Below are 23,719 nucleotides of genomic sequence, written 5' to 3' on the forward strand. Positions count from 1 at the left end.
TAAAAGAGGCCAACATTCTAGGCATTGTGTGTGGTGATATCAGGGTCCTGCTGAGACCTGAAACAACCTTTTCCCCCATCCCACTGACCAGGCAAACAGGCTTCAAGAGAAAAAAAGTTGGGGTACATAGGATGTCTTCTGTCCATAGAGAGAGGAAGAGGCTAAGGGGAGCCTTGTTCTCCACTCTCTTGTCATTAAGAAAGACGTCTGGCTTGGCCCTGGGCAGGAAGCCAGCAAGTAACAGTGGCGGGAAAACGGTCCTAGGAAGACCGAAGAGACAGAGGGCTAAAGAGAGAGGAAAACTGGAAGACAGACATGGCTCATCTTATCCTCCCACCCAAAAGATGAACCCCTCTACTCCCCTCCATAAAAATCTGGAGACGGGGATGGAGGAGGGAGGAGCCATTGAGGAGAAAGCCCTGGCTCTAGCTCTGACCTACATTCCTGGCTATTCCAACCATTTAGAGAATGTCACAGATCTAGGGCCAGCTGAGGAGGGGCAGTCATGGGGACCTTGTCTGGGCAGGAGAATGGGGGGTGGTGGTGATGAGGAGATCTTTCCCCTCTCTATTTCGTATCTAACTCCAGCTTATGACCATTTCTATCTGCTTGCTACTCCAACTCCAGAATTTCTCCTTTGGGGCCTTTACCTTAATCCCACCCATGCCTCTTTTAATTCCACCCTGATCTGGCAGTGACTGTTCACTCTCCTTTCAGAAATCTGGAAATCCCTAGACACTGAGCTCCTTAGCGCTTTTAGAGACTCCGAGCAGGAAATCAGAGGGAGGCAGTGATGGGGAAATGGCTGCCAATGGGAGGTAAATCAAGAGCCAAACACAAATGGGGGTGCCTAGCGCCAGGGAAGGGTAGGAGGTTGCACTTACCACTGAGTGAGCGGCTGGGAGAAGAGTGCTGGCTGTTGGGGGTGCTCACCGAGGGCCCCACTGGGGCCCCGAGGAACTCCTTCTCCAAGGATGAGTCCCCGCTACCTTAGAGGAGAGAACAAGAGGGCAGGTGAAGCTGCAGCTGGAGCCATTTGCTGTCCATTGCCTAAAATTTTTAAAATTCAGTAAGGTTTCACAGCATTTCTCTTGTAGTCACGTACAAGGCAGTGTTGTGTGCTTGGCACCATACCTGTGCCCTCGCCAGCCTGGGTGCCCGGTGCTGACTTCCGTGAGCTCAGTGGCTGCGCCTTGCCCACCCTACCTTTATCTAGGCCTGAGGGGAAGAGCATCACTGCCTGACGTCCACAGGAAGCAGGGCTGGGGCTGGGCGGGCCAGGGTGGAGAGGAAAATGGGGGCCTCAGGAGGGAGGCGGTTCAGGACAGACGTTCTTCCCTACTGTTCCTCTCCGGAGCCCCCAACACCAGGTTCGGGATCTGCAGGAAGGGCAGCTGGAATTGTCCCTGAATCTAATGATAATAATAGTAATCATAAGGATAGCAGCTAACATTAATTGAGTGCTTACTATGTGCCAGGCATTGTTCTATGCACCTTAAATGAATTGTCTCACTTAATCTTCACAACAACCCTATGAAGTAAGTGCCAATATTATCTTAATTTTGCAGATGAGGAAACCGAGACACAAAAGAGGCTATGTTACTTGTCCAAGGTCACGCAGCTGGTAGTGGTGGAACTGGGATCTGATAACAAACGGTAATTGCCCATGTCCTTAACCACCAATAACACAGCCGATTGGGAGTCACTGCTTCAGTAGGGGAGAGCTGGGTCCGTTAGACTGTCTAAAATCAGCAAAAATTTGACTACTCTAGAAAGCTTCCTATCTGATACAATTCCAGTCACATATTTACTACCTGATGTTCCCTTGACAATAAAATAATAGTTTATTCTCAATATATTCATTTTAACTTGTTACAAATTGCTTTGCAAAAATGCTTTCGAGAGCTTCATGTTTTTAAAAATCAGATAACACTCCTGAAGATATGAATCACATCTTTAAAAAAAAAAATCCCTCCTCCCCACAATCTTCTATGCGAAATATAGGTGAAAGAACACACATGTAGATAAACACACACACAGACACAGACACATATCACATATGTAGACACACATAAAGAGAACACACCTACTAAGATAAACATACCCACAGCCTTCTACGTTATCTGCTAACATGAACATGCATGGATGTGTGCACACAGGCCTAAATATGGAAGAGACAGAGAGAGACAAACCCTAAAATTCATCCCTAAAGTCCACCTATTAGTACTTTACCCAATTTCCCAGCTATGTACATACTTACTTTCACAAAATAAAGATTCCATTATAAAATGGTTGGAGTCTTGGGCCTGAGGCAAGAAATCCGGAACACACCCTCCTGAGGGATCCCTCTCCAGCTTTGGTCAGTGGGAAGAAAACAACCACTCAGGACTTTGGGACCATTTCCCATTCATATCCTCGCCTAAAAGTCCCATTTCCCCCATTCTATCCCATCAAAGCCTGATTTTTCTATAGAAAAAGCCTTACAGCTTGAAACTGAGTTCCCCAGCTGGGGCTCTTTAGATGAGCCATAGTTATCTAAAAAAGTTGCCCCAAATCAGAACCACACACAGTATCATGAAGTGAGCATCTCAGAGTTGTGGGTTGAGACTTGTAAACTCAGACCCAGTTTTTAAACAGGTCCTTTCAACTAAGTGTAGGGTTTACTAAGGTTAGAAGGGCTGAAAGGGTATCTTCTGTTTCCTTTTCAAATGTGAGTGCTGACTTGCCCTAAATCACTTGATGTTAGTAATGGGGGAAGAACAGGGCTCTAGGCCCTGATGCTGAGTCCTTGACCCTAAAAGGATGAGTGAGCTTGCTGGAAATTCATTGCTAGTCCCAACCTATTTAGGCTGAGGCTGCCTCTTGGGGCCAGGAGCTTGATATATGGGGAAAAATATCCTTAAAGGGATTTAGGGACATTAAGGGGAAAACATCCTTTGTGGCTCTCCCTATAGAAGCCCGGGAACAGGAGGAAGAGCAGGTGCCTCCACAGTCACACCAGTAGTTCAAGAGGCTCTTTGATGCCATTGCCCTCCCCAGGATAAAGGTGAGAGGGAAAACAGGCTCATGTCTACTTTTATGGGGCTAATACATAAAAATGAATCCATTTCAGGGGTCAGAAAGTCTTTATGGGGCCCCACGGACTATGAGTTCTAGCCCGAGGGTGAAGGGGACTGGAGCCAGATTTAGGAAGTTCAGCAGTTCCTCTCTCAGCACCAGAAACCCCAGTGAGGGAATTTCAAATGCCTGGGACTCCCAAGAAATCCCAGACTGTCAAAGCCAAGAATTATGGCTGCTCTCAGGTCTCAGAGAAATTTTCTTGGTCAAAGTCATCATAGATTGGCTGAACCCCCAGAGGGCAAAGCCAAATCATGAGGTTCACATCAGAGGAACTAGGAGGTGGGTAAAGGGCAAAAAGCAGGAGGGAGAGAAAGGAACCAGGGCAACGTCCCACAGGCTCAATGTTTCACATATTGGAGACCAGCCCTCCGCTCCTGCCACCCGTCTGCGATCCCTTCAGAGTGGCTACCTCCAGGGAATAGCCATGAGGTCAGGGAACCTCCACACTTCTCTGCAAGGAACCTCATCCTCACTGCTTCCCCTTTCTTGACCATGGGCTCCAGGGTGGCAGGATGCTAGCCTGCTAGCAGGGAATAGTGGGTACAGGAGCAAAGAAAGACGCCCATCCCCAGCTCTATTGTGGGGAGGAGGCTGAGGCCCCTCAGATCTCTGCTCCAGGCTGAGGCATCTGCTGCCAAGGCTCCTCTTTACCTCGATTCTCTCTATTACCCATTCCCACCCAGGCCTGTCTCGGCATTTCACCCCGGGCAGCTCTACATCTGTCCCCAAGGCCTAATCAAGATGTCACCACAAGCTCCCACTGTCCAAGTCGCAGTCTTTGCTTAGCAACACCAAACACCCTTTCCCATCCTCCACAAGTGTAAGGAGGAACGCCCCCTCCCCCGCTATACACACACACACACACACACACACACACACACACACGCGCGCACGCACACACAGCCCCCATCCTCTCCCTCTCCTCAGGCTCCAGAGTTGTTACTGAATTGGCTCCCTAGCCCCAGCACCCCCCGTCCCCCCTCCACTAGCCACCTTCTGCCTGAACTTACATTATCCTTCCCTTGCCGGTGAGACCCTGGGGTGCGAACGCGGCCGCCGCCTTGGAAACGGCGAGGGAGTGCGGGTGGTGTGTGCATGTCTGCGTCTCGGTGGCAGGCAGGGGTGAGCCCAGCCACTCACCTTCCAGGAAGCGTGGATTCCTGGAAGTGAGGGGAACCGCCGTCATTTCGCAGGCAGCGGCAGCGGCACGGTGAGCAGGGGCCCAAGGCTGCAGCCAGCAAGAAGAGCTCAGCCCAGGGTGTATGTGTGTGAGTGAGTGTGTGTGTGTGTGTGTGTGTGTGTGAGAGAGAGAGAGTGTGAGTGTGTGTGTGTATGTGAGAGAGCAAGCAAGCAAGAGAGCACACGCTTCAATGTGTTTGGGGTGGGGGCTGGAGGGAATGTCTATGTGTGTCTGTTGGGGGGGATGCTAGGCTACAGCATCCCTTCCCAAGCCAGTGAAGGGGTGGGGTGGGGGTGTGCACAGGGAGGGGAGGCAGATGCCGTTGCCCTCGTGCCCAGCAGACAAAGAAGAACTGCACAACAAATGCCTGAGAGAGGCAAGAGTGTGTGCAAGAGAGAGAGAGAGAGATGGATGGGCCCTAGGGGTGGGAGGCAGAAAGGGGGGCCCCCAGGGAAGGTCCAATCCTCTGCCAGCTGGGGAAGCCAAGGCCCCAGAGGTCATGGGGCCCAGGACACCGGGCAGCTTCAAGGCTCTCAGATCAGCAGAAGGCCCCTCCCCCACCAAACTCAGGCACTCTCATTCCCTCCTTTCCCTCCTCCTCCAGGAGGGCGGTTGCTCTCTAGATCTGGGGACTGACAGCCCCCTCCTTCCCGGCAGGGAGAAGGCCCAGCACGGTCTGGTCTCAGGCTAGTGTTGCTCCATGGCCCTGAGCCCTTTCAGATCCCAGGCGAAATACTGGTATAATCTCCCCACTTCCCCTCCCCTCCTGTGCCCCTGGGGCCCAGCAGCCGACAGCCCTGGATGAATCCGCCTTCTATCAAGAAAGGCCTCCGCTCCCTTCCCTTCCAGAGGAGCTGCTCACTGATGTGCTGACCTACTTTGGAGACTAGATTTTCTGATTCCAAGAATTTGGGGGTGGGAGGGCCGTGAAACTTTGAGCTGCCTACCCCTGGATCCCTTTCTTCTGAGGTTCCCGTAAACATTTCATAGTCCCAGAAAACCTGGGACAAGCACTGCTCAGTCAATTAATTGCAGGAGCTGAGTTTGAGCAACTCAGTTTCCCTTGAAAGATAGGGAATGGGGGTGGGGGGATAATCCGTGTGGTAAATTAATGGACTCCTTCTTCTCTTCCTTCTCTCCCCCAGGAGGAAATGATCTATACCTTTTACAAAGAGATACAAGGAGAAAAGATGGACTTTCGGAATCAGGTTCCGTGAGGTGGGAAAATCTCTTTGAAGAACAGGAGAGATGCCACCTTCATCAAGTAGCCAGGGGAGGGAAGGCCACCTGGGGTAGAGGCAAAGAGCTGTGATGACCTTGAAGGGGCTGGTGTGCTTTAGGAGGGGCGTACACTGCAGCCTTTCCCACTGCTTCCGTATCAGCCCAGAAGAGATGGGTCAGGGACGAGCTCTCAGACACCCCTCAAGTGGCCTGTCTCAGCCACGCTCTGCCCTGCAGGGCTGCTTGTCAGAGCTAATGTTAGCCCTCCTTTGGCTTTCCCTTTTCCCTCTCTAAGGCAGCTGCTGACATCTAGAGTTCTCAAAACACAGATGAGGAGTTTCTGGCTTCCACTTTCATTCAAAAACCATCCTGTACAGAGGCCTCCTCTTATCTAGGAAATGCCAACCTCCTGAAAGCAGAGAAAGCTTGGTTTCATAGCACAGTGAAGCAAACACCCTTAGAAGTTTTCCTCTGATACCCAACATTCTCCAGAGACAGCAATGAAAAGCGCTCCGTGGGCTATCTCCCCAGCCACCTTCCTAGTGTCTCATTTGCCTACCTTAGGGCAGGGGCTGGTTTTTATCCATCTGAGTGTTCTCCAGCACTAAAGCAGGGTCCTGAGTGTATGTGTTGCTCAGTAGTGGTTTTCTGAATAGGCTTAACTGAATGGGAGGTAGGAGGATTGGCTGGTTCTTCAGAAGGGCCACAACTTTAGTTCCAATAAAAAGTCTTTCAATTGAATTAGTCCCCTTGATCCCTGTCACTCTGTCCAGCATGTGGCAGGTATCGAATGCCTCTACCCATTCCAACTCCTTCCCTCCTTAAATGAGAAAGGGGTTGGAGTCAAAGTCGTACCTTATCTTCCCCAGGTGTTGACAATGACTCATATGTGTGTCTGACCCATCTTGCTATCTCCCTTAGGCATGCCCATAATTCCTCCATTGGTCCCACTTTAGGGTTAAAAAAAAAAAGCTATAGGTCATTTCTACAGTGGTGCTTTGATTTCTGATGAGGATACTCATCATGTCAAAACCCAGTTCTGGCTTCCCTCACCTCTTATAATAATTTCCTGCCCTGACATTCTAATGTCCCCCCAAAATGATTCCTTCCATCTTAAAGAAAAACTTTTCTTAGGCCCTTTCCTACACCTCAGAGGGAGCCAGATAAAGTTCCTCTTTTCTTTTCACCTTGTTAAACTTGGAGAGGATCCTGATTACTTTCATATCTCTAAAAGCCATTCATATTATAAGTGATGATCTCTTCTGTCTCAGTAAGAGTATTTGGCAGATATGAAAAGCTACAATATGTTATGATCGTGGAAAAGGATTGGGGGAAAGGAGAATTAGGCTCTAGACTCTATATCTCTACTTCAAAGGCTGTAAATTGTTGGTCCACTAGTTGAATTCAGCACATAGATAAGTCTGGCTTGCCCCATGGAACATTTTAAAAAATATTGAGTCGTTATTTTAAAATGGAGACATTTCATATGAAATCTGGATTTTTGAGTTATCTTAAAATATTGGAAGTTTTGGCCACACTGGATATACATTCCCACATGGCAGTGACTGGTGGACACTGAAAAGCTGCTGCTTCTTGAAGTAGGACATGTATTCTCCAGTTCATGACAGTCCCCACTGTCCCCTTTCTCATCATCCTGACCCAGTTCACTTATTTACATACCTACCTGGCCCCTGCAGGCCTCTGAGGTTTGAAACCCTGCTCCACTCTCTACCTGGCTGGGACAGAATGTCATGTTTGGCTGGTGACCTCAGAGCACAAGAGAAGAAACCATATCTTCCTTCTATCTCTTTGCTTCAAATCATTCCTCTCTGATAGTCTCCACTCGTATTCCCCTCTTATTCCCTTTCTCCATCCCCCAAGAAGTCCGGGAGGAGAATCACTATTTAGGGAATGTAAAACGACCAAAATGAATGTGCACTACCAAGCACCACAGGCGTGAGTGTCAGCTCTGTGACGGGGGCACTCAGAGGTCCTGTGCTAGGCTGAAGGTTCTCCACTCTGCTCCACAGGACAGTCTGCTCCCAGCCCCTTACAGAATGCACAAGAGGGCATACCAGACATATAGGAGCGGCCATTGCAGTCTTCCGTGTCCATCTCAGAGAGATTCTGCTGAAAGAGAAAATAGCTGCTATTAGAAGCCAGATTTAGGAAGGGAGGAGGTTTCTTTCTAACATTCTGGAGTCAGGAGGAAACCTAAAAGATCGCTGAAGTGTGCTCTGACCCTGACCTAAAGAAGAAAAAGCTCATACTTTGCCCTGGTGAAAAAGACAATACCCTGACTTACAAACCGCAGGGTCTTCTTCAACCCCCAACTTCTGCAGGCTTCCCCAGCCTCTGGGATGGAAACACTGTCTCATTCCAGTGGTCCTTGCTGTGTCGTTTTGAAAGTAGATCCTCTCTCCCTGTAGGTGGAGCTGATGCTGTAGGAAAGGAGACAGGTTATAGCTCAGCCCTCAGGAGGCAAAGAAACAGCCCCATAGAGGCCCCATACTTAGTTAAGGATGGGGTAGTAATAAGAGGAAGAAGAGGGATTCAGTCATTCAAGGGGTTCTTTTTTGGGTGTGTGGCAGGAGGGAGGAGGACAGGAAAGTAGAAGATGGAGGAGAGCGGCCCACCTCAAGTTCAGCGAGGAGTCTTCTGCTGAAGGTGTAATAAACAAATTAGACTCTTAAGGGCCTTACCCCACCTTCTTGTCAATTATGTTGCTAATGTTTTTTTTTTTTTTAAGTGTGGGTGGGGGAGCCTGAATTTAAAATATAGGTTAGGCGCCGGCGAGGTGGCGCAGCGGTTAAGTTCGAAGTTCACTTTCTCGGCGGCCCGGGGTTCATGGGTTCGGATCCTGGGTGTGGACATGGCACTGCTTGGAAAAAGCCATGCTGTGGTAGGCGTCCCATGTATAAAGTAGAGGAAGATGGGCACGGATGTTGCTCAGGGCCAGTCTTCCTCAGCAAAAAGAGGAGGATTGGCAGTAGTTAGCTCAGGGCTAATCTTCCTCAAAAAAATAAATAAATAAAATACAGGTTAGTCTATTTGAGGGAAGGCAAGCAGTAATTGGTAGTAGAGTATTCATCAAGAACTGAGAGCAACTAAAAGTGATAATTTGTTGCAATGAATTATCTCCTTAGGGGCCTGTGGGAGGAGGAAAAAACTCTATTTGGTGGAAATTTACATACATCAAAAATTGCTTTCACCAATTATCTAATGAAAAATAAATACCCCAGGGGCAGATTTTGGGGGGCAAGGGAACAGCCTAAGCTGCTACCAGGACTCTTGGTTTCTTTGACAGCTCTCACTGAGGCAGATGGATGAAAATTTGGTTTGCTTTTAATACTATATTGATAAAGGTGGGGGTGGGCGTTCTGGAGGGCACACAGGGGAAAAATATCTATTAGCCTGTTTCTCCCACAACCCGTTATTCTCAACAAGTTCTGTGGTCAGAGAGCCAAAGATGAGGGAGAGTAGTCTGGTACTCATGGGACCCCTTTCATTTCCAAATCATTAGGTCCATAATTGCCCTTTGGGATTTTTCAAAACTACTGCAGAATTCAAGATGCCACATGTGACTTCCCTCACACACACACACCCATTCAGGAGAAGCAAGAAAGAACAGGATTTTCCCCATTTTCTGCTTGGAGAAACAGGCTCAGAGCAGTCAAGCGACTTGTCTTAGAGCTCGTGGTGAGGCTGGAACAAGACAAAGAACACAAGTCTCCTGCCTCTCAGACGTGTGCTCTTTCCATTAAACCATCTTGCTTTCTTTCAAAAGCCAGGGTACTCCAGGCCTTCATGGATCTTCTTGCTTTTCCTTGGTTCTAACATCAATTAAGGCAACTTTTCCTTTGGTGTGATTCCCATGGGAGTGGGGTCTGTTACTTAAAAAGGAAGAACATTTGTAAATGGGATTGTATTCTTGACTTCTCTTTCTGCTAGTTCATTACTAGTGTATAGAAATGCAACTGATTTTTCTAAGTTGATTTTGTACCCTGAAACTTTGCTGTATTATTTCTAATAGTTTTCTGGTGGATTCTTTAGGGTTTTCTATATATGGAATCATGTAGACTGCAAACAATGAGAGTTTTACTTCTTCCTTTCCAATTTGGATACCTTTTATTTCTTTTTCTTGCCTAATTACTCTGGCCAAAACCTCCAGTACTATGTTGAATAGGAGTGGTGAGAGTGGGCACCCTTGGCTTTTCCTGTTCTCGGAGGGACGGCTTTCAGTTTTTCACTAACTATGATGTTGGCTGTCGGTTTGTCATATATGGCCTTTATTATGTTGAATCACTTCCCTTCTATACCCATTTTATTGAGAGTTTTTATCATGAATGGATGTTGGATCTTGTCAAATGCTTTCTCTGCATCTATTGAGATGATCATGTGATGTTTAGTCCTCATTTTATTAACATGGTGTATCACACGGATTGATTTTCAGATGTTGAACTATCCCTGTGACCCTGGTATAAATCCCACTTGATCATGGTATATAATCCTTTTAATGTATTGCTGTATTCGGTTTGCTGATATTTTGTTGAGGATTTTTGCATCTATGTTCATCAGTGATATTGGCCTGTAACTGTCCTTCTTTGTGTTGTCCCTGTCTGGTTTTGGTATCAGGGTAATGTTGGCCTCATAGAATGAATTAGGAAGCACTCTGTCTTCTTCAATTTTTTGGAATAATTTGAAAACAATAGGTATTAAATTTTATTTGAATATTTTGTGGAATTCTCCAGCGAAGCCTTCTGATCCCGGACTTTTGTTTTTTGGGAGGTTTCTATTACTGTTTCAATCTCTTTACTTGTGATTGGTCTATTCAGATTCTCTATTTCTTCTTGATTTAGTTTTGGGAGGTTGTATGAGTTTAAGAATTTATTCTTTTCTTCTAGGTTATCCAATTTGTGGGCATATAGTTTTTCATAGTATTCTCTTATAATCCTTTGGATTTCTGTGGTATCCATTGTAATTTCTCCTCTTTTATTTTTAATGTTATTTATTTGAGCCACCTCTCTTTTTTCCTAGTGAGTCTGGCTAAGGATTTGTCAGTTTTGTTTATCTTCTCAAAGAACCAGCTGTTTGTTTCACTGATCCTTTCTATTGTTTTTTGTCTCTATTTCATTTATTTCTGCTCTAATTTTTATTATTTCCTTCCTCCTGCTGACTTTGGGTTTTGTTTGTTCTTTGTCTAGTTCTGTTAGGTGTGGTTTAAGATTACTTCTTTGAGATTTTTCTTGTTTCTTGACATAGGCCTGTACTGCTATAAATTTCCCTCTTAGTACCACTTTGGCTGCATCCCATAGTGTTGGTATGTTGTGTTTTCATTTTCATTTGTTTCCAGGTATTTTTTGATTTCTCCTTTGATTTCTTCATCGATCAACAGCTGATCAGTAGCATGTTGTATAGTTTCCACATATTTGTCACTTTCCCAGCTTTTTTCTTGTAGTCAACTTCTAGTTTCATAGCATTGTGGTCAGAAAAGATGCTTGATATGATTTTTTTTTTTTTGAGGAAGATTAGCCCTGAGCTAACTGCTGCCAATCCTTTTTTTTTTTTTTTTTTTTGCTGAGGAAGACCGGCCCTGAGCGAACATCTGTGCCCATCTTCCTCTACTTTATATGTGGGACGCCTACCACAGCATGGCTTGCCAAGCAGTGCCATGTCCGCACCCGGGATGCGAACTGGTGAAGCCCAGGCTGCCAAAGCGGAACGTGTGCACTTAACCACTGCGCCACTGGGCCAGCCCTGATATGATTTCAATCTTCTTAAATTTATTGATGCTTGCCTGGTTTCCCAACATACGGTCTATCTTTGAGAATGTTCCATGTGCACTTGAAAAGAATATATATTTTGCTGTGTTTTGGATGGAATGTTCTATATATATATCTATTAAGTCCATCTTGTCTAGTGTTTCATTTAAGGCCATTGTTTCCTTGTTCACTTTCTGTCTGGATGATCTATCCACTGAGGTAAGTGGGGTGTTGAGGTCTCTTGCTATTACTGTATTTCTGCCAATTTATCCCTTTAGGTCTGTTAATAGTTGCTTTATATACTTTGGTGCTCCTGTGTTAGGTGTATATATATTCATAAATGTTATGTCCTCTTGGCGGGATGTCCTTTTTATGATTATATACTGCCCCTCTTCATCTCTCATTGTCTTTTTTATCTTGAAGTCTGCTTTGTCTGATATAAGTATGGCAACACCTGCTTTCTTTTGCTTGCCATTTGCTTGGAGTATCATCTTCCATCCCTTCACTCTGAGCCTATGTTTGCCTTTAGAGCTGAGATGTACTTCCTGGAGGCAGCATATTGTTGGGTCTTGGTTTTTAATCCATTAAGCCACTCTGTTCTTTTTTTAAAAGATTTAAAATTTTTCTTTTCCTTTTTTTCTCCCCAAAGCCCCCTGGTACACAGTTGTATATTTTTAGTTGTGGGTCCTTCTAGCTGTGGCATGTGGGATGCCACCTCAGCATGGCCTGACAAGTGGTGGCATGTCCATGTCCAGGATCCAAACTGGCAAAACCCTGGACCACCAAAGCGGAGTGTATGAATTTAATCACTTGGCCATGGGGCCAGCCCCTCTGTCTTTTTTTTTTTTTTTTTTATTGAGTTATTGATAGGTTACAATCTTGTGAAATTTCAGTTGTACATTAATGTTTGTCAGTCATGTTGTAGATGCACCACTTCACCCTTTGTGCCCCCCCCCCACCCCACCTTTCCCCTGGTATCCACTAAACTGTTCTTAGTCCATAATTTTAAATTCCTCATATGAGTGGAGTCATACACAGATTATCCTTCTCTCACTGGCTTGTTTCACTTAACATAATTCTCTCAAGGTCCATCCATGTTATTGCAAATGGAATGGTTTTGTTCTGTTTTGCAGCTGAGTAGTATTCCATTGTATATATGTACCACATCTTCTTTATCCATTCGTCTGTTGCTGGACACTTAGGTTGCTTCCACATCTTGGCTATTGTAAACAGTGCTGCAATAAACATTGGGGTGCATAGGACTTTTGGGATTGCTGACTTCAAGCTCTTTGGATAAATACCCAGTAGTGGGATGGCTGGATCGTATAGTAGTTCTATTTTTAATTTTTTGAGGAATCTCCATACTGTTTTCCATAGTGGCTGCACCAGTTTGCATTCCCACCAGCAGTGTATGAGGCTTCCTTTTTCTCCGCAACCTCTCCAACATTTGTTGCTATTAGTTTTAGATATTTTTGTCATTCTAATGGGTGTAAGGTGATATCTTAGTGTAGTTTTGATTTGCATTTCCCTGATGATCAGTGATGATGAGCATCTTTTCATGTGCCTATTGGCCATCAGTATATCTTCTTTGGAGAAATGTCTGTTCATGTCTCCAGCCCATTTTTTGATTGGGTTGTTTGATGTTTTGTTGTTGAGTTGCGAGAGTTCTTTATATATTATGGATATTAAGCCTTTGTCAGATGTATGACTTGCAAATATTTTTTCCCAGTTAGTGGGTTGTTTTTTTGTTTCAATCCTGTTTTCATTTGCTTTGAAGAAGCTCTTTAATCTGATGATGTCCCATTTGTTTGTTCTTTCTATTGTTTCCCTTCTCTGAGAAGGCATGGTGTCCGAAAAGATCGTTTTAATACTGATGTCAAAGAGTGTGCTGCCTACGTTTTCTTCCAGAAGCCTTATGGTTTCAGGTCTCACCTTTAGGTCTTTGATCCATTTTGAGTTTATTTTGGTGAATGGTGAAAAAGAATGGTCAATTTTCTTTCTTTTACATGTGGCTTTCCAGTTTTCCTAGCACCATTTGTTTAAAAGACTTTCTTTTCTCCATTGTATGCCCTCAGCTCCTTTGTCAAAGATAAGCTGTCCATAGATGTGTGGTTTTATTTCTGGGCTTTCAATTCTGTTCCATTGATCTGTGCACCTGTTTTTGTACCAGTACCATGCTGTTTTGATTACTGTAGCTTTGTAGTATGTTTTGAAGTCAGGGATTGTGATGCCTCCCGTTTTGTTCTTTTTTCTCAGGATTGCTTTAGAAATTTGGGGTCTTTTGTTGCCCCATATGAATTTTAGGATTCTTTGTTCTAATTCCAGCCCCTCTGTCTTCTGATTGCAGAATTCAATCCATTTACATTTAGAGTGATTACTGCTATATGAGGGCTTAATACTGCCATTTTATCTCTTGTTTTCCAGTTGTTCTAGATTTCCTTATTTCTTTCCCCTTGTGTTTCTGTCTGCCATTTCAGTTTGGTGGTTTTCTGTGATGGTTTTCTCAGTTTTCTCTTTATTTATGATTTGTGGCTCTGTTCTGATTTTTTGTTTAGTGGTTACCATGAGGTCGGTATAAGAGATCTCATAGATGAAACAGTCCATTTTCTGATAGCAGAAAGAGAAGTCACGAATACAATCCTATTTAAAATCACAACAAAATGAATAAAATATCTAGGAATAAATTTAACCAAGGAGGTGAAAGACCTATACACTGAAAACTATAAGACATTATTGAAAGAAATTGAAGAAGACATAAATAAATGGAAAGATATTCCATGCCCATGGATCAGAAGAATAAACATAGTTAAAATGTCCATATTACCTAAAGCAATCTACAGAGTTAATGCAATCCCAATTGGAATCCCAATGACATTCCTCACAGAAATAGAACAAAGAATCCTAGGATTTATATGGAACAACAAAAGACCCTGAATAACCAAAGCAATCCTGAGAAAAAAGAACAAAGCTGGAGGTATCAAAATCCCTGACTTAAAAATATACTACAGGGGCCAGCCTGATGGTACAGTGGTTAAGTTTGCACATTCCACTTTGGTGGCCTGGGGTTGACTGGTTCAGATCCTGGGTGCAGACATGGCACCCACTTGACAAGCCATGCTGTGGCAGGCATCCCACATATAAAGTAGAGGAAGAAGGGCAGGGATGTTAGCTCAGGACCAGCCTGCCTCAGCAAAAAGAGGAAAATTGGTGGTAGATGTGAGGTCAGGGCTAATCTTCCTCAAAAAAAAAAAAAAAATACTACAAAGATATAAGGATGGCCAATAGACGCATGAAAAGATGCTCATCATCACGAATCATCAGGGAAATGCAAATCAAAACTACACTAAGATATCACCTTACACCCGTTAGATTGGCAAAAATATCCAAAACCAAGAGTGACAAATGTTGCAGAGGTTGTGGAGAAAAAGGAACTCTTGTACACTGTTGGTGGGAAAGCAAACTGGTGCAGCCACTATGGAAAATAGTATGGAGATTTCTCAAAAAGTTAAAAATAGAAATACCTTATGATCCAGCCATACCACTACTGGGTATCTATCCTAAGAACCTGAAATCAGCAATTCCAAGAGTCCCATGCACCCCTATGTTCATCGCAGCATTATTCACAATAGCCAAGACGTGGAAGCAACCTAAGTGCCCAGCAACTGATGATTGGATAAAGAAGATATGGTATATATACACAATGGAATACTACTCAGCCATAAAAAAGGACAAAATCGTCCCATTCACAACAACATGGATGGACCTTGAGGGTATTATGTTAAGCGAAATAAGCCAGATAGAGAAAGACAAACTCTGTATGACTTCACTCATAGATGGAAGTTAACATATAGACAAGGAGAACTGATCGGTGGTTACCAGGGGAAAGGGGGGGGTGTGGGGAGGGCACAAAGGGTGAAGTGGTGTACCCACAACATGACTAACAATAATGTACAACCGAAATTTCACACGGTTGTAAACTATCATAATCTTAATAAAAAAATACTACAAAGCTATAGTAATCAACATAGCATTGTACTGGCACAAAAATAGACACATAGATCGATGGAAGAGAATTGAGAGCTCAGAAATAAAACCCACACCTACAGACAGCTAATCTTCAACAAAGAAGCCAAGAACATACAATGGAGAAAGGAAAGTCTCTTCAATAAATGGTGCTGGGAAAACTGGACAGCCACATGCAAAAGAATGAAAGTAGACCAGTATCTTATACCATACACAAAAATTAACTCAAAATAGAGTATAGACTTGAGTGTAATACCTGAAACCATAAAACTAGAAGAAAATATAGGCAGTACAATCTTTGACATCAGTCTTAGCAGCATCTTTTCAAATACCATGTCTACTCAGGCGAGGGAAACAAAAGGAAAAATAAACAAATGGGACTACATCAGACTAAAAAGCTTCTGCAAGGCAAAAGAAACCATGAACAAAACAAAAAGACAACCCACCAATGGGAGAAAATACTTGAAAATCATATATCTGACAAGGAGTTAATTTCCAAAATATATAAAGAACTCATAGGGGCTGGCCCCGTGGCTGAGTGGTTAAGTTCGCGCGCTCCACTGCAGGCGGCCCAGTGTTTCGTTGGTTCGAGTCCTGGGTGCGGACATGGCACTGCTCGTCAAGCCACGCTGAGGCAGCGTCCCACATGCCACAACTAGAAGGACTCACAATGAAGAATATACAACTATGTACTGGGGGGCTTTGGGGAGAAAAAGGAAAAAAATAAAGTCTTTATAAAAAAAGAAGAACTCATACAACTAAACAACAAAAAAACCCAACCCAATCAAAAAATGGTCAGAGGATATGAACAGACATTCTTCCAAAGAAGATATACAGATGGCCAACAGGCACATGAGAAGATGTTCAACGTCAGTAATCATCAGGGAAATGCAAATCAAAACTATAATGAGATATCACCTTACACCTGTCAGAATCACTATAATTAACAAGCTGAAAAACAACAAATGTTGAGGAGGATGTGGAGAAAAGGGAACCATCATACACTGCTGGTGGGAATGAATACTGGTGCAGCCACTATGGAAAACAGTATGGCGATTCCTCAAAAAATTAAAAATAGAACTACCATACGATCCAGCTATCCCTCTACTGGGTATTTATCCAGAGAACATGAAATAAACAATTCAAAGAGATTTATTCCCCTGTATGTTCATCGCAGCATTATTCACAATAGCCAAGACATGGAAGCAACCCAAGTGCCCATCAACTGAGGAATGGATAAAGAAGATGTGGTATATATATACAAGGGAATAATACTCAGCCATAAAAAAGATAAAATTGTCCCATTCGCAACAACATGGATGGACCTTGAGCATATTATGTTAAGTGAAATAAACCAGAGAGAGATCACATGACACCATATGATTTCACTCATATGTGGAAGATAAACAAACACATGGATAAAGAGAACAGATTAGTGGTTACGGATATGTATGGTGATGGATGAAAACGAGACTACTGGTGATGAGCATGATACAGTCTATATCGAAACTGATATATGATAATGTAAACCTGAAAGTATGCAATGTTATAAACCAATATGACCTCAATAAAATAATTTAAAAAATAAAAGAATAAAAAAAAGAATAATAAATGAAAGCCTCACCTTCATACTATGTACAAAAATTAACAAGCCAGACTAGGGGCCGGCCTTGTGGCGCAGCAGTAAAGTGCGCACCTTCTGCTCTTGTGGCCTGACATTCGCTGGTTCGGCTCCCGGGTGTGGACATGGCACCGCTTGGCAAGCCATGTTGTGGTAGGCATCCCACATACAAAGTGGAGGAAGATGGGTATGGATGTTAGCTCAGGGCCAGTCTTCCTCAGCAAAAAAAACCCCGGAGGATTGGCAGCAGATGTTAGCTCAGGGCTAATCTTCCTCAAAAAACAAAAACAAAAACAAAACAAGCCAGACTAAAAAAAATGGAGATATGAAACCATTAAAAATAATAAAATAAAATAAAAAAGGAAGAACAAGTTGAGCAGGCTCTACAGGGAGAAATATGGTAATGCAATTGTGTATGTGTGTGTGAACCAGGGGCTAGACAAGCTCTAGGTGAGCAGAGCTGCTGAAGCATAGCATTCAGCTAGCACTGGCTCAGAAAACACATCTCATTCTTGGACACCTGCCCAAATGGCCCCAAAACAATTTCCAGAAGGTTCTGAAAAGTTGTTTTCTGAGTTGGACTTTGTTCCTAGCAGTAAACTGAGCTCTTCTCCTTCTTAATTGCACTTAACAGGTGCTCCACGACACATCTTGGGCAAAATCAGTCTTTAGCTGCCTCCAACTGGTCCAAATGGCAAGTTGGTAACCCTGGAAGTGAGAGGGGATCAAAATCCTGCTGTTCCAAATCCTGGCATTCTGAGAGCCAGCAGTAAATCAGTAGATGGAATTCAGTTTGCTCAAGTCTCCAGGCAGCACAGGCACATCCCTCCCAACCTTCCCACTCCCTGCCCCTCAAAGCACCTCCTCCCCTGCCTGGCCGGGCGGGCAGGCAGATCTTAGTTTCTTTAGAGGAAATGGGTCAAATTACGCAGTGCCAATTGGAGACACACCCCAGGGGGAGGAGGTATAAGGAGAGAGAATTTAGTTACACAAGACAGGTTTGGCTCAAAGATCTTGGAAGGAAACTGGCTTTACAGAATCATAGGCATTCAGTGATGGAGGTAGGTACATATGTACTGTAAATTCATTTCAGTGAGCTGAATACAAAGCAACTAGAAACAGCTAGTCTTCCAGTTCAGAAGGAAGTGTCTCTGTAAGGAGGGAGGAAAGGTTGGTCATTGTAACCTCTAGAGACAAAGATTTTTTCTTCCTTGTTCTTTTGGATCCACTTGGCATCCTAAGAAGAGCCCTCCCCGGCCTTGGCTTCCTCCCATCAACACAATATTACATTTGAAAAGGAATGGGCAGGAATGGGCATCCCTTTTAGACAGAAGATTTCCCACCCCACTTCCTGATAAGCAGCAGGCGAGGACCAATCCAAGGTCTGACTTCCAAGGGCAGGTCAGGTATCAGCTACCACCTCCTTCTCCCCATCTCCATAAGAACACTCCCACAGCTCTAACTATCAGTGACAAAAATGTCAGAAAGTCAAGTTTTCTCTGTGTAGTAGCTCTGAAAGCCTGAGTTAAGATGGACATCACAAGTAATTCAAGCTCTTCAGATCCTCCAAGGAATCCTGTTTGATCCAGTGACACTCCAAAATTGGAATTTAAAACATACTCCATATGGCCTAGTGGATGGAAAGAGAGTGAGGAGGATACTGTTGGGAGAGAGAGTGGAGGTGGAGAGAGTGGCAAGGATCCATGCTGTCCTTTTGGTTATTATTCCTGAACTGCAACAGAAGAGAAGTGGATTTTTTTTCTCTGGTCTCTCTTTGGCCTTGGGATCTGAGGAGGAGACCAGTGATTATTAATAAGACAGAAGTTCCTACCTGCCTGGGAGTGAGCAGTTCAGGTACTACATATGGACTAAAGCTGCAGCATCATCCTCTCCTGTCTGTGCCTTCCTGAACTGAATGAAATCTGAGGAAAACATGTTGGCATCACATAGCCTGCTCTGTGTGCTCTCAGGGCTTTGTGTAATTGGGGAGGGGGAAGGTGAAGAGTTGAGGGAAGAGGTGCAATTGAGCATTGTCTGCAACCTGGCTTCATGACCCTTTCCCGGAAACAGACCTTGAGATCAAGCAGTTTGCAGCTCTGAAATGATCTTTAGGGTCAACCTAGTGCTCTCTGCAGGAAGCCCACCAACCTTTTCTCAGCTCATGTGTCTGTCTTTATAGCAGAAAGATCTGACTCATTTTTACACCAGGTGTAGATGGTGACCTGTCTACATATAACACAGATGAAGATACCTCAGCTTCGTTATCCAAGTGCTTGGGGAACAGTGCAGAAGGGACGAATTCCCAGGTCATCCTAGGAATAGCAAGTATCTAAAATAAAAAGGGGTAAGAGCTGAAAAAACAACACCTGGGCAGTGGGAAAATATCTCCTCATTGTCTCCTCTTAGATCTCAGATGGATGCATCTTTTCTCTTGTTCTTTGTGCTTCCCTGTCTTCCTCATGTAGACTGCGGAAGAGAGAGAACGCTAAGGTTTATGGGTGGGAGGAGAAACAATCCTACCCTTCCCATGTCTCACTTCAGGACTTAAGGAACTAAGGAAAGGGCCAAACTAAACAGGTTAAATCACTAGGTGTGAGGTGCATGAGATGATACTTTCTGGGTTTTTGGGTATACCCTTGAGTATAAAGTGCTGTGTTTATAGAAAGGCCCCACGAAGTCACTGCTGTTCAGCTGTATGTTTGGGCAGGGGTGGGGAAAGTAGAGCAAGGGAGTTCAATTTGTATTTTATAATAATCAGTTTTGAAGCTAACAATGCCCAAACAGGGCTAGCTCTATTAAATGAAGCTTGAAATTACATGGAAGTCTCAATTAACTATCCTGACTAGGGTAGGTGGCAAAAAGGTGGAAGAGACAGGAACAATTGCCTTTGGTGGCAGTCCTGGTCAGAACCCCACTGCATGCTGATCAAAAGAGCTCACTGTTGTTTACGGCCAGAAAGACGTTTTTAGGCTCCTCTGGGAACAAGGAATCTTGCTCTGACATTCCAGTTTAGCAGGCCTCTCTTCATGTGGAGGACCTGGGGCAGGTGTGCCTAGGCCCGGGGGAATCTTAAAGTTAGAATGTACTTGAGAGATGATTTCCCATCTCTCTCTCTTTTTCTTTTTTTGGTGGGGAAGATTGTCCCTGAGTTAACATCTGTTGCCAATCTTGCTCTCTTTGCTTGAAGAAGATTGTCCCTGAACCCAGGATCCGAACCTGGGAACCCGGGGCCGCCGAAGCGGAGCCACAAACTGAACCACTGGACCACTGGGCTGGCCCCTTCCACCTCTTAGTTTTTAACAGAAGATGATACTAAGCCCACAGTCACCCACCTCGTTAGCAACAGTAGGACAAACAGAACCCAGGTTACCAGTCTGGGGTTCTTTCCACTATAGCACAAAGTTAAATCTTGCTATAGTTGGAAGGTTTGGGGCCACCCCATTTGCCTTCTTTCTTCAGTGAAGAAATGAACAGCTTTCTGGTTTGCATCTTAGTGACTTAAATCCTTGAACTAGAACACAGGTTTATGGATGCAAAAAGAAATAATTCTCTCCCTCCCATGCCTCTTTTCAGAGATTATGGGCCTGTGGAAAAAGCCAATTTAGATACTCACTAAATTTCTTTTAGAAACAAGGCTCCTTGGCTCAAGGATTATGCCAACATATGTATTCCAGCAGAGTCTACAAGGTTGATGCTACTCCAAGGGGGGTACCAGGCTGTTCATATCACTACTACCCTTCCTTAGATGCTTTCATCAGATAAACCTTGAATGTGTCTCTGTTTCCAATAGGGCGTCCACAACTCTTCTGAGAAGAGGCGGCAAATCAAATAGCTTGGAATTCAGAGCATTCCGCAGCAGGGTCAAGAGACCAACAAAGAAAGGGAGTCTCCCTGCCTGTGGCATTTTCTACACCTGCAGGGTCCCACGCTCTTATTTGTTACTACAGAGTGAAATGAGGCTAGAAATATCTGCCCAGCAATAACTTAATTTTTCCTTGGCTATTTTGTGTATGTGTTGAGGGAAGAGTGATGGCTAGTTTAGGATAAAATAATTCCTTATGGCTGCTGGGGGCGGGTAGGGTAAAAGATGGGATAATGTTCCTCTCATGCTGGGAGGTACCAGCTACAGATTTAAACTAAGAGGAAATAAAGAAGAAACTTTCAGTTGCGTTTCACTGGGAAAAAAGTCAGGACTTATTTCTGAACCAAGTCCTGAAACATGCTTTACCCTTAACCTACAAGAGAGGAAGGGGATTGTCCAGAAGCTACAAGTGATCTAACTAACTGCACTCAGTGGGCAACAAAGACATTAGGTTTTGTGCTTGAGACATCAGCATCTATTGACTAGGGCAATATATAATTCTCAAGCTGCCAAATTGAGAGCAGCTGCAACCACCCTCGGGCCCACCCCAGAAACTCCAGTGAGACCTCTCCTGCTTCCCAATGGTAAGGCTATTTTCTTCTTTTAAGACTTTATTTTTATCTCAGGAGACACTCTTCTGACTGTTCTCATGACCCAGGGAGCTGTCTGGATTCTCTGGCTTCAGGCTGCTAGTGCAGAAGGCTGAAGTCCCCTGCAAACCACAAAGCAAGATTCACTGTCTTAATGGCAGACCCACGAGGAGACGAGGGATTCCTGGCGAGGTATTTTACATACCTCTACCAAACAAGATGCTACACTTTCAAAGATTGTCTGATTTGGCCTTTTATGTGATCTTGTCCTCAGAATCCGAGTTATCTTAAGTGGAAATATTCTAGTAGTCAAACACCTGTTTTTAATGCTTCTCAAGGATATGAACATGTACCTTCACCCAAGCAAAGCGAACAAGTAACAGTAAGGGGAGACAGCCAGGCTTCAGCTGTCTTCTGCTTGGCCATGATGATGGGAGGCCTGAAGCTGACACGTGTGTGAGTCAGGAACACATCAAGCTCACCACTGATGCTTTGAGGGCTCAGGCCAGGAAGATTAGGGCACAGCTGGAGCTATCAAACATGTAAGTGGGAGTCCATAAGAGTCACAACAGTAGGCAGCTTTGCTTATGAGAGAACAGATTGAGGCAAAAGAAGGTACGCAAAGCTTGACACATGTGGTTGGTAATGCATCAGATCTTCCTGGAAGGAGAGTTAGTAAATTCTGGACCTTGGAAGGGGAAAATGGGGTACATCATTTCCTAAACATCTCAGTTCTAAAGGTCCATGTTCCATTAAACATTCCACTGTCACCAGACAGGACCAGTCGTAATTAAAAAAACAATTACACAAAAGCCCCAAAATTTAAAAAGTGAGAATCTACAAGTCTAGCAGACAAGGGGGAGGAAAATACTGGGGATGGGGCTGTAGGAGGAGGTACATGGAGGGCTGTTGTAGTTCAGATCTACTTCCCAAGCCTCGCTCCCTCCGAATGTCTGCCCCACGGCTTCCTCTGCTACCTTTCCTTCTTAGGGTTCATGTGCAGTGAATCTGTTCCTTCCCAGCCTTGCTTCTCAGATTCCCTAGACTTCTAACCCTACACAGTACCCCAGATAGCACTTTTCACTCCACCCTAAGTTTCTTCTCTACCACATGTTTCTCCCACTCTGCTCATTGCCTCTCAGATCTTCCCACCTAGGCCCACGTCTTTCTCTCCAACCTCCTCGACCAAACCCCCGGGTCCCTCGCTTTTTTGCCCAGGTACCCTCTGCTTCTCCTTTCTCCTTGCTGTCCCTCTGTCCTAACCCAGCCGTACTCCGTAGGGGAGCTTCGCGCACGCCAGCCCCTGCCTTGTCCTCAGTCCTCTGCCTTGACCCATCTCCCGCCTTTTTAGGACCCCTACGTCCCTGCTGCCTCCCCCTCAATCCTGGGGCCTTGCGCCAAGCTCCCTCGGGCCAGCTTCCTCCCCTCGGGCCGCAGCCCACCCGGCGACCCTCTTCCCGCGTGCCCCCCCCCGCACACGTCTCCCCTCGCTTCACGCCCAAGCCCCTCAGGCCCCGCCCCTGGCGACCGAGGCCCCGCCCCCGCGCTTCGCTCAAGCCCCGCCCCTCACTCACCTGAGGCAGCTCCGCGCGCGCGCAGGCTGGGGGGGTGAGGGAGAGGGGACGGTATTGGGGAGAGGGGGGCGGGGCGGCGGGGGTCCCCCACTCTGGCCCGGGCGGCCCAGTGCGGGGGGAGTGGAGTCACTCAGGCGGCGGCAACCGGGCCGAAGCCGGGGCCCGGGCGTTCAGCGGCGGCGGCTCCATCTTCATCAGCGGCTTCACCTGAGGAGGGACCGGCCCCCCCCCCCACAACCCCCCCATTACAGCCGTCCCCCCTCCCCCGAACAACTTCCGGTCCTACTACCAGGCGACAGGCGCCGCGGCCGAACACCGAGCGCCCGCAAAGCCGGGAGACTGCTGGGGAAAGAAGGGAAAAGCGCTAGGGGAGAGTAGCCGAGCACCGAAAGCTTCAAGTCCGAAAGGCGCGGTCGCTTGCCGAAGGTAACTCAATGAATGACTGCCCGTTCATCTGCATCTAATTTGCAAACTAGGCACACGTTCCCTGGCACATCTGTCCCTAGGGCCAAGTTTTCCCCCTGCCCCTCCAAAAACAATATTGTTTAACCTCTTAGCATTCTTTGCCTTTCCTGCCAAGGATGTAGGAGTTGTGGGGGGAGGGGCTTTAAGATGCCAATTTTTTTTATGCCTTGAGGGGTAGCCTGAGGTCACTCACCTCAGCAGCGTTGCAGATGCTGACCTCAGAGAAGGAAGCCCCACTTCTTGACTTCCTTGCATCTGCTTCCTTTCTCTCCTCCCCGGACCTTTTGTTTTGGATTCTCTC

At 45.4% G+C, this 23,719-nt stretch overlaps 1 protein-coding gene across 6 annotated transcripts in view; it reads right to left on the reverse strand.

The window, feature by feature from the left end:
• The window catches only part of IKZF4 (IKAROS family zinc finger 4), a 32,211-nt gene extending 8,959 nt beyond the window's left edge, over positions 1-23,252 (reverse strand). Inside the window, exons 1-5 of one of the 6 annotated variants that reach the window (XM_046647362.1) lie at positions 22,954-23,252; positions 19,294-19,393; positions 7,827-7,962; positions 7,597-7,651; positions 885-989 (exon numbers count right to left, since the gene is read on the reverse strand). In XM_046647362.1, the coding sequence (XP_046503318.1) occupies positions 885-989; positions 7,597-7,636 (145 nt within the window). In that variant the 5' untranslated portion in view covers positions 7,637-7,651; positions 7,827-7,962; positions 19,294-19,393; positions 22,954-23,252. Of the gene's footprint in view, positions 1-884; positions 990-1,206; positions 1,413-2,260; positions 2,496-4,130; positions 4,223-7,596; positions 7,652-7,826; positions 7,963-19,293; positions 19,394-22,953 lie in introns of those variants that run through there. The other 5 variants (XM_046647352.1, XM_046647342.1, XM_046647332.1 and 2 more) reach the window with 5 other exon arrangements.
• Positions 23,253-23,719: the final 467 nt, after the last annotated feature.

This window comes from Equus quagga, chromosome 1, assembly GCF_021613505.1.
Source record: "Equus quagga isolate Etosha38 chromosome 1, UCLA_HA_Equagga_1.0, whole genome shotgun sequence".
Lineage (NCBI taxonomy): Eukaryota > Metazoa > Chordata > Mammalia > Perissodactyla > Equidae > Equus > Equus quagga.